Here is a 15,808-nt window from a genome sequence, read left to right on the forward strand (position 1 = left end):
ATAGAAAGAGTTTTCTCTGCTGCCCACTGAGGAAGAGAAGTGTAGGACATGCAATTCTTAGGCTAACCCTACAGTTCAAGAGTTTTCCAGAAGCTACCTTATCATCACTGTTGGAGAACTTATTGCCTGTAAGGAAAAAAGTCTTTACAGGAAAGAGTCCTAGCTAGAACCTTCCTTTCCATTTCAAATAGGCAGAGAAGCCCAAGACCCAGACTATTACAGGCCAACTTAAAGTTAGTAATAAAAAAAAGTGCTAAGTAGGTAGAACTAGTGAGTTCCAAAGCCCTGTAACACAGAAGTACACCATTAAAAACGAGTGGTATACTAGCATAGATAAATACGCCTAAATCCATCTCTTCAGGTATTAAACATGAAGACAATCCAGTAAATCTACTCGTGTCTAGATCAACAGTGGTAGATTAGAAAAAAGTAAATACTGTACGAAGAGATTACATCCAATTATATAATAAAAACTGATTTAATGGATACAAATACCTACACATGCTGAGAAAGACACCTGCATATCACATCACTTCATTAGGTACATATGTATCATGCATGTACACATACATACATACCTATGTGTATGTACAAACACTGCAAAAATGCAGGGAAATCAAATTTTGTTAAATATTACACATCAGCAAAACTCCCACACATCTGAGAGGTGTTTTTTAAGCCTTAACTTACCTTGTGAGCCGGTGTCACAAATGAAGATTTATATATTGGTTCATTCTTCTCCCCTCCCTAAACTTACAAGCAATGATGCACTCAGTTTAAAAACAGAAATGCTGCAGCAAAGTGAACTTCACAAATTAGATACTTACTTATCAAAGCTATCACTATATTTTATGAAGCTCTCCAATTTTTCCTTGGCATATTCTACGACATCTGAATGAAGCTCTATTCCATGATTAATCCCAAAAGGCCCTGTAAATAAGAACAGCAGGGTATTTTTAGATACGTTTTTCTCTTTTGGCAGAGCACAACCGCATGGAACAGGATTACACAGATATTTATCTGTGAAAGCACTAACATCACATAGAACACAGAGGTCTTATGACATTGATAGACAGTTATTTTTTGAATCTGCATTACCAGTGCTCATGAGAAAAGTAAGACCAAAGGATCAATAAAAGAACAGGGACAGAACTGTGGCAAAGTAATTTTGTGCAAATATTTTTTTTTCATAATAATGCAGTAAGAAACTAAAAAAAAAAAATTACTGCACCTAAGTCAGTCTCCACAACTTTTCAACAACAAATTTAACCAAAATATAACATTTTAAATTATAATTTAATCTGCAGCTTGGTATTTAAATTTTGAAAATTTTTCTTATGGCTAAATTTTTGGCTTTTGACAATTCAGAGATCAGGTACATCTTAGGCACATCTGCTCTTCTATTTTGCAGGTTACAAAATCAGAAGTCTGCTCCTGATTTAAACTAGATAATAATTAATTTCTATATAAAACAACTGAAATTGACCACATTACGTTTACTCATCACAATCCAATCCTGAAAGCAACACCACTTTCCTGCAATCAAATCCAAGTATATTTCCAAGTCAATTTGCATGCCAGAAGTTAATGCTATTTTTCAGGAACAAGAAATCATGGGACAGTATTATAAGGATTATCCGCATCAAGAAGGAATCTAAATCAGATAGTCATATTTGTTGTGGGGATTCTATATTTAACATGCACTCATAGCCCAGGGACTTTAGTCAGTGGAGCACAGAATTAGAAAAGGGAGAGGGAAGGGGAAGAAGGGAAAGTAAACATCAATAAGGCTAGACAAAACCTTACATTTATATCCTCTGCTGCATTCTAAATCTTTCCTAAATATTTATCTCAAAGATGTTACTCCAATGAAACAGAATTCACTTTGCCTTTTCTAGGACACTGATTAACAAAACAGACCTAGAGTTACTGAGAATAGTTTAATCATTCCAAAGTATACTTCACTAAGCTGATTAATAATTGTGAAATAAAGCCAATCCAATAGGTTACCACAGGAAGCACTTGTAAGACTTCTCGGACAGCAGACAAGAGTTAGGGAGATCATCCAAAGGGATCTTCAATCTTGTGAAAACATGTACCTCCTGCTGAAACTCATACTTACTCTAAATTTATTTTATTATCGCATTAAGAAAAGCATTAGCATAGGCAATACCTTTCTAGCTGTTTAATTATTTAAGCTTCCTTTGCACAAAAATAGTCTACAATGTTTCTAACCAGTGCAGTTAGTGCTGCAGCACAGCAGCATTCAAGGTGTTTGCTTTAATTAAAAATTAATCGCCATTGGTTTAGCCTCATAACTTGAAGTATATTTAAAAATGAATCAACATCTTCTCTACCAAAATACACACCAACATTTATGTCAACACGGTTCTGAAACACAGAGAAATACATATTGTGTAAATATGCAGCTTGAAATTAAAATCTATGAATGCAAGACACTACTGCATCATGATACAATATAGTATTCATAATCCAAACAGAAATATGAGAAACACATTCTCTTCTTTCATCAGTAAAGTCACAGCTGTGAATTTTAAGTAAAGAGTCAGCCATTCTAAAAATTTGACACCAACTTCTCTGCTACTCTCCAAAGTCATCTGGCCTCTGTCAGCACAGTAAGCTAGCAATTCCACCACCTAGTCTGAACTAAGTTTACATTAAGTGTCAGCAACAGTTAATTTGCTTATTTGGAGTGGTGGGATTCTTTTTGTCAGTATGTTGCTATACTCAAGAAGTGCATACCAGTTTCAAATTATCTGCTAATTTAAGCTAGTCATTTTTACACTGCCAACATGGCAGGAATACTACTCACTAAATTGTCAAACTGAAAGATACCCAAACTACTGTCAGAGAACACATGGCTCTCTGTTACTAATTGCAGGGCATGCTGAAACCTGTTTTTAAAGAAGTGGGCTTTTGAAGATATACATGGTTTATTTTTGTCAGAAAAGTATGCCTATTTATCTTTCTTTGTTAAAGCAGCTGGCTTATAAGAAACACTAAAGAAAAAAATTATCTGTAATTTTATCAAAGGGAGCAGACTAAGAAAATAAAAGCAACCAAATTGTATTTACACCTTCTACACCTCAGTCTAGCACTCAAACCACATTACCACACTAAAAGCAGACTTTGGAATCTAGGTACAGAAACATGGGAAGTCTGCTTCTGTAAGTAGCAGAGCAGTTGCTGCTCCAGGCTCCTCATCACTGCCAGAGAAGTATCAGCACCTGAGCTGGCTCTGTGGGAACATCTGCAGTGTAACCTTGCTCTTCACGGGCTGACAGCCAATCTCACCCTCTTTTCCTCACCCACACAAGCCTTTTCCTCTTTCATTTCTTCAAGTCCCCACATAATATTCTGAAGGATAGGAATTCTGCTTGATGAGGAGAGGCCAAATGCAAGAGTTTAACAGCCAACCAGCAGCCACTCAAAATACATTAGATAACTACACAGATACAAGTGCAAAATACAAGAGAATTTCTTTTTTAAACATCACAGTTAAGAAAGAATAATGAAATAAAAAAGCTTTACAAAAGGCAGAAAAATAATCAATACCATTACCCACTACTCTGAGCAGACATTAAGAGAAAAAATGCAGTAGCATCTAACTTTTTCAATACTGAAGTAAAATGCAGAATTTAAACTCTTACAATCTAATTAAAAATATCACCTCTCTCTAACAGAAAATCTTTGAAGGGGCAAAGTAACACAAAGAGTAGGTATCTTCTTTTTCATACCTGTAAAATGAATGTAATTCCTGTTCCCACAGGAGTAGAATCTGTTGAATTTATCGGTATTAACAAGAACAAATATTGCCAGAGATGCCAATTAATAGTGTGTTGTGTATTATTAGGGAAAATTTCTACTCTTTAAGAACAGATAAGAGAAACTGAACGGATTGAAAACTAACAAACCATTATGCCTCAGTTGTGTATATAAATAAATGTATACAAAATCTGTATACTACCTGTTAGATCTGTTACATTCTGTAACCAAAGAAATACAAAAGCTGTCAATAAAATTGCACCTATGAAAAGTACATACTAAAATAAATGTAAAAAATTATAATAAAATTATTGGTACACACACTCTGTTTTCTAAATATTGGGCAGCGGGGAGAAAGTATTTTTCTCACTAAGGTAGATTAATAAAATTGAAATGTAGACAGTGAGATTTCATTCTACCTTTTTTCCTTCATGGAAATATATTTGAAACAGAGAAAGAAACTGAGTACTGTTAAAAGTTTTAAAAACCTACAGACTTGCTGTGCCTAAACAGCATTACCTGTTTACAATGAAAACTTCCACTAATGTAATGATTAAATAAATGTATTTTAATATAACTGTTTGAATGCCCAAAGACTTATTTTTCAATTAAGTCATTATACAATTTAGATTCTTCTTTGCATAAAATGAAGTAACCTAGAGTAACGGCATAAACATGATGCAAATGCAGACTAAAATTTTTAAGCCTCAAAAACTGTTCCTGTGGCTTTTCCTTTTAAGCAACAAAAGGACTGTTTCCTTTCAGATGAGAATTTTAGATTACAGAAAGGTAAGCAGGAACAACTGCCTCTTCCAAAACACTCCATGAAATGTCCCTGAAAACCATTGGCAGCAAACAGCTTGTAGATAATATGCAGTATTTTAACAACACATCTCTAACACCCAATCTTAAGTATGGTACAGTTATTTTTAAAGAAGCAAAAGTAAAGGTATTTTATAATCTTCTAAAAGTATGCAAAAACACTTAAAATAAAAATGTTCAAATTACCTAATATTAATCCCACCATTGTACTCAAGTATCCGGTTCCACTACCCAGATTTAGAAAAGATAATCCAGGCTGAAGCTTCAGTGCTTCCATGACTTCAGAATAAATGCAAGGTGCTGATAAGTGTATATTTCCATGCTTCCAGGCCAAGTCTTTGTATGCATTATCCCTGTATCCTTCCAGATAATAATCACCACGATCAATTGCTCTGAAGGCTTGCTCCACACTCTCAGTGCGAATGTACTGAGCTTCTTTCAAGTTATCAATTAGGTCATCATTGTCTTCTCCAGCACTCACAGCTCCTCCCATGCTGAATTTCTATGGTAATTCAATTAGTTTGCAAAATACATTAGGAGAGCTTTCCCAAATGTGTAAGTATGTAATGGATTTTCAGTTCTTCTTTCAGAAGCACATCACAAATGACTCCTGGAAAACAGATATGTTTACATAACTTGAGTTGCAGAAGAGAAACGAACCAACAACTATTAGTGGGTGATGAAATACTGTTAGTATTGATTCACTTTACAAAGCAGAACTGTGAACAGTCAGGACAGCCCCTGTTTAATAAAAAATCTGCAGTTCAAAGTTTAACTCAGTATGTTTTTCAGCTTAGCTTTAATATGTCAACAAGGGATCTCTACATTAGCAAGCAATGAAATATTAAGACCTTACACAGGCACTGGAAATAGTGATGGGAACCTATCACCCACATTATATATATATGGGGAGGGGGATACATGACACAGACAACAACTGCACTTAGAATCATAGAATTGGCTGGGTTGGAAGGGACCTCAGAGATCCTCAAGTCCAACCCTTGATCCACTACTGCTGCAGTTACCAGACCACGGCACTGAGTGCCACATCCAGTCTCTTTTTAAATATCTCCAGGGATGGAGAATCCACAACTTCCTGGGGCAGCCCATTCCAATGCTTGATCACCCTCTCAGTAAAGAAATTCTTTCTAATGTCCAACCTAAACCTCCCCCAGCACAACTTAAGACCGTGCCCTCTTGTCTTGTTGAGAGTTGCACTTGGACTATATCTAGTCCCCTCCCAATAGCTACATGTCCAACAGCAGATGCAGCACTTAAAAGCTTAAGTTACATATGAATGGAAACTGATTTACATGCTCTGAAATTATCCCACAGTGAGAAAAAAACATTAGATGAGTGGTTATCTCTTGGAAATGCTTCTCAGACTTTTGAGTTGAACCAGAATACCAATGCAGACACAACCATACACTGCTCTGTTTGATTCAGCACAGGAAACCTTTCCTCACTCATATACAGACAGCTCCTCCAAACATCTGCAATATTCACTAGAGGAATACACACTCCCTAAGTACTTAGATGTTTTCAACACCTTGCTGGCTGTTAAGTGACTAGCAAGTTTCGTTAATTCTACACAGCATATTCAGTTCAATATAATTCCCTCGGATCTGTATTTTACTTACAGTTACTACATTATTAATCAATAAATATATAAAATTCAGATGTTAACATTTTTAATGTTCCATTCATTACCATAAAAATGTAAGTCTGAAACAAAGGAAACTAAAAAAGTTTAATCCACAACTTCCAAATTAATTGATTATCCATAGTAAGCTAATTGTTAATACTAATCACAGAATCAATGGCCAACAGAAAAGAGACTAACAGGAATCTTGGTGCACATTCACTGTGTGACTCTTAACTGCATTGCTGTTTATCACCTTTGAAAAAAAATACCACCTTCCATTTCAAACAAGCCCATGTCAATGAGAAGTCTTGTTAAAGATATGAATGTAATTTTTTATCTGGGAACCCTCCAGTGCAATTCAGCAAATTCCTGTTTTGTACACACCTATTTGTGCAAATTCATAAGTCAGGAATTCACAAACAGAATGCAGATACCCAGCGTCATTTAAGTTACTAGAATGAAGCTGGTTCTTAAGTTTACATTGTACAGATCACCACAATCTTATGGTTAAATACTTTAAATGAGGAATCTTCATGGAACACTAGTGAAACCTTTCCCACATTTAACAGGTCTCTATCAAAACAATTCTAATAAATCTTTCCATAAAAGCAAATGTAAACTTCAAGAAACTTCAAATTTGGTGGTTCTCCCCCCCCATGCAACATTAAACAAAAGACATCTAAAATTCACACCATTTTCCTGAAGGATTAAGCTGCAAATAGCAATGATTGGAAGTGGAGCACTGAAACATCCTTGTAAATGCAAAAAAAAAAAAAAAAAAAAAAAAAAAAATCACATGCTGGACTCTAGCTCAGTGAGTGAATTCACATTTCTGACCACTAAGCTCAGATTCAATAGAGTACTGAAACCACTCAACATGAGTTATAAGCAGAAAAGCTGGGATTGAACTTTATTTTTTGTTATAGCAAGAAGAAAATAGCAGGCCAAAGAAATGTCAAATTTTCTACAGTATCCAACACAATTCTTACTCTCCCCTGGAAAGAACAACCACTCACTAATAAAAATTAATAACCATGTAGAACTAGCCCTGATAAATAGGCAGGTTTAACATCTCAAGCACACAATTTCAACTTTACTGGATTGCAGTGCCACAATGCTTTTCAGTTTTTGCCATTTTTTTACATTAAAAATTTCATTACTGTCCTGAGATATGGGTAAATATTTTTTATATTTTTAACTAAAAATATTTTTAACTAAAAGTAAATATTTTTAACTAAAAAGTAAATTAAGAACGAAGTTTCTTGAAGATTAATGTAGCTGCTACATTTGAGAAACAGAAATACCACTTTTAGCCCTGTATGCAGAGTGCATTCACCGCTTCTCACCACCAGGTGGAGAGCTTTAACAACTATCCACACTCCAATGAGCAAGAAAAGACATCAACAGCTCAGATGGAAAAATGCAATCCTCGAAGCAAACGCTTTATCGTTTCTATTACAAAATCTCTTTACGAGTTTCATATAAAATTTCATTCCCATAAATAACGTTTCCCAATTTCAATACAGTCACTGTGCTAAAACACAATTAATTTCTTCAGGTGTATATATTTTTTTTATTATTATTTTTATGTCCTTTTTATTATCCGACAGCTGAAGTTACTGAAGTATTGCAAGCTTTTTCTACAGGATGACATCCACCAAGTGTTTCACCTTCGTTAGTGTTATCATGCAGTGTCAAAGACAAGAACAGCAAAGGACTGGTACACAGCACAATACTGTGGGGAGTCAGTGAGAAAACAGATGTAGGGAGACCTCTCAAGATAGGGAAGCTTATGCAGCAGAACAGCTACTACAAGTGTGGTTGTGACTTTAGGTTGACAGGGATACTGTTTGTAGTTTACTTTTAGTTTGCTTTCATTAACCAACTATGGTGCTTTACTCTGGACTCTATAGCTACAGGTAAGCAAAGTGCTCCAAGCGGAAAGTATTTTTGTTAAAAACCAATAAACACCCTAGGAAGTTAAAGATCTTTGTACGAAAGTGACTTCTTGTGCTTTTAATAAATATTTTTGTGTATTTTACTTCCTTTCGAAGCTTTTATTTTTGTAAGCTTTTACCTTGTAAAAGTAAAGGTACTTGCTTTTAACAAAGGCAATAGATGTGAAGTCAGATACATTTTCAACTACTTTTAAAACACAAAGGAAACCACTCCATAAGCTATTTTAGCACAGCTCAGGAAAAGGGCAAGTTAGTCAAAGTTTCCTTGTGACAGGACCAAAATAAAGACAACAGAGCATATGATGATAAAACCTTAGGTAGCTGCAAAGCTCGGAAAGCATCCTGTCAAGCTCACCAATACCTGAACTGAAACATGCAGCTCAGGAGGAGCATGAACAACATTCTGATGCCTATTACACCAAGAAGTATAGATATTTTGGAAGAAAGAGCAAAGGTGCATAATACTAATATTAACATAATGCAACAGTTGCCTTTAGCGTTAAGAATACAGAATCCAACAGAAATCAGTTTAGGAGTTAAAATTTCAACATACTCTTGAATTTAAAAGTTCATTACCAAATAAAACCAACTATAATGAAAAAACCCTCAGTTTCTCATTTGACACAATTAATTTATTAACAAGAGTTCAAACACTTCATCTTGAAGTTTCTTTTATTTAATATAAAATGCTACTGTCCAGATTCTGTAGAAGTCATAGAACTGTATCACAACACCTTTGGTCTGTTTCTGACCTAACCTACAACCAAATTTTCTCAAATTCCTTATAAATAATTTCAATTTTTATTTGTTTGGTTTTTTTTTTACATTGAGGTGTTCTCTCACTATGAATCTAAGCTCTGACAATTTGAGTGCATTTTAATTCATCATTTTATGGGCCATGTGAAATTTGCACGTACTTACTAACTTCTCAGATAAAAGCTGAGATTGTTGGGGTTTTTTTCCACAGCTCTCAAAGGTTCAAAAGTTTTGCACATTTCAGATCTTTCACAAATGTATTTTCATATCAAGTTAATTCTTTAGATCACTAAAGACTCGCACACTTTCTTAGGGGTTGAATACCATGATAGAGAGGTATCCAGTTAATTTCAAAGACAAAACCTCACTTTTGCTAAATCCATACAATGTCAAGTATCTTACATATTTAGTAACTTGTAATACTGACACATCCCAACTCTAAATAAATGACTCCTTAAAAACAGAAATTATTTGAGCCTTCTAACTTGACTTTTATTGTGTTTCAAAGGATATAAAAATGAAAGGAAAAATACAGTAAAATAGAGTCAGCCATATTTCAAGTCTCCTCCTCAGAACTATTTTCACAAAGATACTGCCTTAAAACACACCACCCTGAATCAAGACTGTGATACATTACTTTAAACTCAGAGATGACATGAAAAAATTGCTTGGTGAACCTTTCCCCTTAGCCAGGAGAGGAGAGGGGGGAAAAGAACAGTAAACCACTGACCTACTCATTAATATAGCAACAGGAGTCTGCTGTTAATTTTTCCCAAAGAGGAAATACTCCGACTGGCAATAGGAGGGAGATAACCACAAAAGAGCAAAAGGGCCTGAAACACTTGAGTCCATTTAACAGTTTCAGTTTACTCAAGGCAAGAGTCGAAAACACAACTCTGATAGCAGAGGTTTAAAGTTTCCAGAGCCAACAAGGGTGAGACCTGCTTTTCAGACTCAGTTTGTGCCACTCCTACAGCTGTAATGAAATCAGGATGATGTTTAGTCTATCCTTGTCCTGTCCAGCCACTCCTACAACAAAAGGACTCGATTTTTAGTTTTGCTTCCACCTTCCTCTCAAGTACTCTAACAGTGCCCCACAAGAGGAAATTAAACTCCAAACTGCAGAGCTGAGTGTAGGATTTCAGCAGGACCTTTTGAATAAACAGAATGATTGATTACTATCCGACAGGAAAAGAGAAATCGTAGTATTAGCTTCACAAAAGTCTGAAAAGAACCAAAATATGAACTGTATGCTGGAGGTAACTGTAGTAGGTGACTAGAAAAATCAGAATAAGACACACTACAATTTCAGAATGAAGTCCTTACATTTTTTGAACTCTTGTACATAGTAACAGCAACAGAAAGCCCAGCTACTTTGGAAAATGAGCTGCTACTTTAGCTGTCTTCTCTTCCACAGCTGTATTTTTTGTCACTCAAATAGTCCAGAAAACAGAATTGTTTTTTTCAGGAGATAGTAATGTACTGCTTGGTGCATTTTAGAAAATTCTACTGCAAACACCGCACGGTTTTGAAGTCAATACTCTAGAATCATCTCACTCAAAACACCTAACCTTCTGTTCAGTGTATCAGTTAAAGAAGCTTTTCAAATTAAACACACCCAAGTACAAAACCAAGCACAGTCAGTCCTCCAACATAATACACTCCACAAAGCATACTTCAAGGTTCTTTGTAACATAGCAATAGAACAAGGAACAGACCACAGGATTAAAGTTAAGCCAAATGAATGTAAACAGCTACAACTACTGACTTAACCTGAATTGCATTGACCTACTTGGGCAGAAAATGTTTGTCAAGTCTGATGTAAGCTTAAACCTTAATCCTGTTCAGGCCTTCAACAGCTGTTTATACAGCATTCCAGGTGTGTGCTTGCTCTCATTCTTTTTCCACTTTCAGTCACCTGAACACCAACAGCATACCTCATCCTGCACTTCACTCAGAAGCTGCACTGAAGCTTATGACACTCCACAGATGTATAAACAGTGTCAAAACACATCAGCGCAGATTTCATGATCAAATGGCCTTAACCTTAATAGTTCCACAAGGGCATAACTTTTGAAGCAATCTTGCTGAAGGTCTACCAAGACAGTTCACTGGAATTTAAAAGCAAGCAAACAAACAAAAACATAGCATTTTTTTGGCTGCCCATTTAGGGGAAAAAGACAACCAAACAAACCAACCCACTTCTCCTCTCCTCCCCCCCCTCCCCCCAATTTATTCCTTTCTGAGTTTTCTTCTGTACTGAAACAGTTTTTCTCATCCAAAATTTTATGTACCCTCCACATGATGACAAGGATTAGAAGCTGAAACGTTTTCTACATACTGATTCTATTATGCCAGACCTATTTTCATGATCGAAGACTTCAAAATTCATTACTTTTTATTACAAAGCAAAGAATCTTGCATATTTCCTGGATGGAACTTCTAATGCACAACACCATAACCTGACTCAGTTCTGCTTACTGATTAAAATCTGGGTAAAAAAAGGTATCTGCAAAGCTGAGCCTCCCAGGCTTCAGAAGAAGACTGTTCTTCAAAGTCTTCAACCTGTGACATCACAATCGTGTTCTGAATGACTACTTCAAAACACAGAAGTAACAGCTCACTGTTTCTACCCCAGACAGCTATCACTATAGTTTGCCTTACTGAGGTGCAACCTAGAGTACAAGACAGTTTCTGAAATGTAAAGGTGTCGATCTATGCCCAGTAGGTACTAAAGTAGCCCTATGCCCTCAGAGAACAAGTCCTCATCTGTAGTCTCCATTTATTTAGGGCTTTTCTTGAGTCTCAAGATAGCTGGTCACCACATACCAAGATGTCTTCACATCCTAGCATGCCCTGTGGGCCACCAACTGACCCCTCCTAATTATATACTGAAAAAACACCCTCCTGAGACAGGAAAGCTGTCTCAGTGCCCTAGTTTACTGACATATAAACCACCAGTACCTGTTGATCATCTGCACAAAATTATTTTACCTGCAGTTCCTACCTCAAACACATGAGATTTATTTGTGTACTTACAAACATTTTGAATCTAGCTACTCATGTTACAAAATGTTTTACACCGGTATCAAGCGCAGAAATATAAAGTTTTGCTAGTACCTGATTTCATAGCATGTTTTAATTTAGACAGTATCTGCCATAACACTTTTGTTAAGAAATGCCCCTAAGTGCAAAGTGAAAAAGCCTCCATGGATGAGAGGTATATGAGATAAATAGCTCTGGAATACTCCAGTTAACCCATCTGCACAAAAACCTCATGACATTTTTAGCACCTGACATTACTAACTGTGCAGAAGATTTCAGACTGTCAGGCATAAAGAGTCTGTCCAGTACTAATGGACAACATTAATAACCATTTGCTGCTCAGACCCCAGTTCCTCCTCATATTCTGAAGCAGATGAATCAAGTGCTGATGAGTAAATAGCCTCTCACATGCCTGAAAATCATTTCCCAAAGCAACAAGATGCTGTTAGCTGTACCTAGCTGTAAGTGTTAGCTAGTATCATCAAATTTTATTATGTGTCAGTACGGTGATACCATTTAGGAGATTAAAAATAAGTCTAAATTATTTGAGTAACTTCAGAGAGGTGTGTTAATGGCTAACTAAAGTCTGAACACCTGATTGACACTGGTAAGAACTGGTGTCTATGGCAGAATATGATGCAGCTCAAGCAGTGGAAATAGACAGCTCCTGATAAGAGCACTTGATCAGAGCAGAACAGGACACTTTTTTCACAGTAGAGGGTGATAAGATGTCAACTATAAATAGTTGCCAGTCAGTTGCTTACCATTAGAGGTCAGCTATATGCAAATGGTAATCACATCTCAGAAGCTGTATGTATACCTCCATGAGTGAATGAATACCAGCTCTGCCCAGTCCTCTGTACCCCGTAGTAATTCATCAACTGTAGTTTTCAAAATTATTAAAACTGTGTCTATATGAACACCAGAACAGAATATTTGGTGATGCTGGTCTGTGAGACACTTCATAAAATGGTCTCATCTCTGGAGAGTCTAAGACAATTTGGTGACCTGTCAAAAGTCCACTAAAAGATCCATAAGCAAAGAATGTCAGCTTAACCCAATGTCTAACAGACAGAAGAACCCCTATATTTTCTCTGACAGCAGTATTCATGAAGGAATCTGGCAGTCCTCTTACAGCACACTCCTTTTAAAGCTCTCAGCTTTCCTACATCTCTGCCTGTTCCCAGGCTACAACTCTAGGTCTACATAAACTAGGCAGAGTGCTGCTATATCACAGACTGGCTGGAAGTAGAGAGGAAGAGATGCTTCTCTAGAAGGCCTAACAGAACCATAGAAACAAGAGGCATCTGTTAACAGAGGCTTTTTCACTGGCAGGACTAAGATAAGAGGACTACATTAGACAGCTATGAATCAGTGATGCTTAGTACATACAGATGTCTGATATTCACTGAGTCTGCATCATGCACCTGCTTTTCAGAGGAGGAACTGCTGTCTGTGCACATATTTCACAGGAATTAGTGAGCTACAGAGTGACCAGGCTGCAAAACTAATTGCCACAACACACAGCTTTGTACAAGGCTATTTAACAGAGAATACTCATTTCAAGCAGGTTTATGTAAGCCATAACAGTCAAACATTAAGAATTATAAGAGCTGTGCAGATGTGCAAGTACCCTACTTCTAGAATACCCAGTCCTGATCAGTGTAAAAAGGCAAAAGCAGCATAAACATTTCTGCAGATTTTAACATTATCCTGATCATAAGCCAACTAAAACACCTTGACATAAAGCATAAGCCATCTGGCAACACTCAGCATTTTTAAAACAAAACTTGTTACTCTTCCTAAAAGGAAATGCTTAATAATTTAGTTTCTGCTGAACAGAAGGTAACAAACCGCAAAAATATGATGCTCCTTGGCTACTGATAGCACCTTCAGAGAGCAAGCAGCAACAGCTGGGGGAAGAGGGGGAAAATTCTCTTTTATAATGAAATACAAACCAGGTTTAGTATGAAAACTGAAACAACTTTACTAACCTTTTATCTCAAGTGTAATTTCTGGAGCTTTAGTTCTTAAGCAGATCAAGTAACAGTTCATGTAATTTTGAGTACACAAAATACAGCCCACAACAATATATTCACTAATTCACCCCACACTAAAACTGAAAACCCTACTGCACATAACATTAAGTTATTTAAATAACTTGCTTCCAGCAGCAACAGAACATATGCCTGTTGCCTTCAGCAAAGAAAAGAAAAATGAGGTCAAGTGTAAAAATAGAAGATGGTTACACTGCTGACACTTGAAACCTCAATCTTAGAGCTATGCATTTACTGCAGTCTCCACAAAAAAAAAACCAAAACAGGCCCAAATAAAAACAGAAATATCAACTTTATCAAGTTCCAGGTACACTAAAATCTTTGAGCTTTCAGATCTTTAGAAATATATCTGAAAATATCAAAACAGCATGCAATCATCATAGCATAAACAGCTTTTAATACTGTATTATCAGAATGTTTACTTTTATAGCCTAAGAAAACCAACATTTATCATGCCTCCTCTTATGAGATACTAAATAAAGTTTAAAAAGAAATTCAAGTCCTGATCCTGTTTACTAGGATTCTTAAAATAGTCCAATGCAATGTAACAGTGGTTTGAGGAGTGACTTTATACGTAGGCCTGTAATCCTCAAGAGGGATGTACAAGTAAGGCCTACCCTGTTTCCTGCTTCTCTTCCTCAGAGCTGTGACAAATTTCTTCCACTGATAAAATCTTGCAGAAGTATTGCACTGGATTCACCAATTCTTTCCCATTTAACTTGTTTAGTAGTACACATGCACACTAACAGTTACTTTTACCTTGTCAAAGAAAGTGATGGATATTTACTTGCACTTAACTTTTGTATTTTTAATCCCTAAATCCTGAATAAAGAATCATAAAAGTATTTGGCCTGGAAGGCCAAACCTTTAAAGGTCACGTAGTCCAACCCCCTGCATTGGGAAGAGACATCTTCAACTATATCAGGTTGCTCAGTGCTCCGTCCCACTTGACCTTGAATATTTCCAGGGGCAGTTCTTCCTTCTACCACCTCTCTATGCAACCTGATTCAGAGTTTCATCATCCTCATTGAAGAAAATGTATTCTTTGTATCCAATCTAATCCTACCTTCATTTAGTTAAAACCATTAATCCTTGTCCTGTCTCTACAGGCACTACTAAAAAGTCTGTCCCCATCTTTACTGTAAGCCCCCCTGAAATACTGAAAAATCACAAAGGTCTCCTAGAAGACTTCTCTTCTCCTGGATGAACAAGCCCAGTTCTCTCAGCCTTTCCTCCTAGGAGAGGTATTCCAGCCCTCTTGATCCGTTTCTGTGGCCCTCATCTGGACCAACCCCAAAAGGTCTTTCTCTTTCCTGTTCTGAAAACTCCAGAACAAAGCAGAAGGGCAGAATCACCCCCCTCAACATGCTGGCCATGCTGCTTCTGGTGCAGCCCAGGATACAGTTGACTTTCTGGGCTGCAAGCACACATTGCCAGCTTCTCCTCCCCCAGTAGCCCCAAGCCCTTCTCTGCAGGACTGTTCTCAATCCCCTCATCCCCCAATCTGTTCTGATGCCAGAGGTTGCCCAAATGCAGGTGCAGGATCTTACATTTGGCCTTGCTGCATCTCATGAGGTTCACATGGGCGCAGCACCTCCCAAGCTTGTCCAAATCCCTTTGAATGGCATCTGATCCCTTGGGCACTTCAGCTGCACCACTCAGCTTGGTGCCATCTGCAAATGCAAACTGAGGGTACACTCAATTCCACTATGTCATTGATGAAGATAGGATCCCTGAGG

General features: G+C 36.9%; 1 protein-coding gene across 6 annotated transcripts in view; it reads right to left on the bottom strand.

Moving 5' to 3' along the window:
* The window catches only part of PCMTD1 (protein-L-isoaspartate (D-aspartate) O-methyltransferase domain containing 1), a 43,049-nt gene that overhangs the window by 17,378 nt on the left and 9,863 nt on the right, over positions 1 to 15,808 (bottom strand). For 3 of the 6 annotated variants that reach the window (XM_030446420.1, XM_030446422.1, XM_030446421.1), the window contains exons 2-3: positions 4,795 to 5,218; positions 828 to 930 (exon numbers count right to left, since the gene is read on the bottom strand). The exons of 1 other annotated variant lie outside the window; for it this stretch is intronic. In XM_030446420.1, the coding sequence (XP_030302280.1) occupies positions 828 to 930; positions 4,795 to 5,101 (410 nt within the window). In that variant the 5' untranslated portion in view covers positions 5,102 to 5,218. Of the gene's footprint in view, positions 1 to 827; positions 931 to 4,794; positions 5,219 to 14,006; positions 14,161 to 15,808 lie in introns of those variants that run through there. 2 more of the 6 variants (XM_030446423.1, XM_030446426.1) reach the window with 2 other exon arrangements.

The sequence above is a fragment of the Calypte anna genome, chromosome 2 (genome assembly GCF_003957555.1).
Source record: "Calypte anna isolate BGI_N300 chromosome 2, bCalAnn1_v1.p, whole genome shotgun sequence".
Taxonomy (NCBI): Eukaryota; Metazoa; Chordata; class Aves; order Apodiformes; family Trochilidae; genus Calypte; species Calypte anna.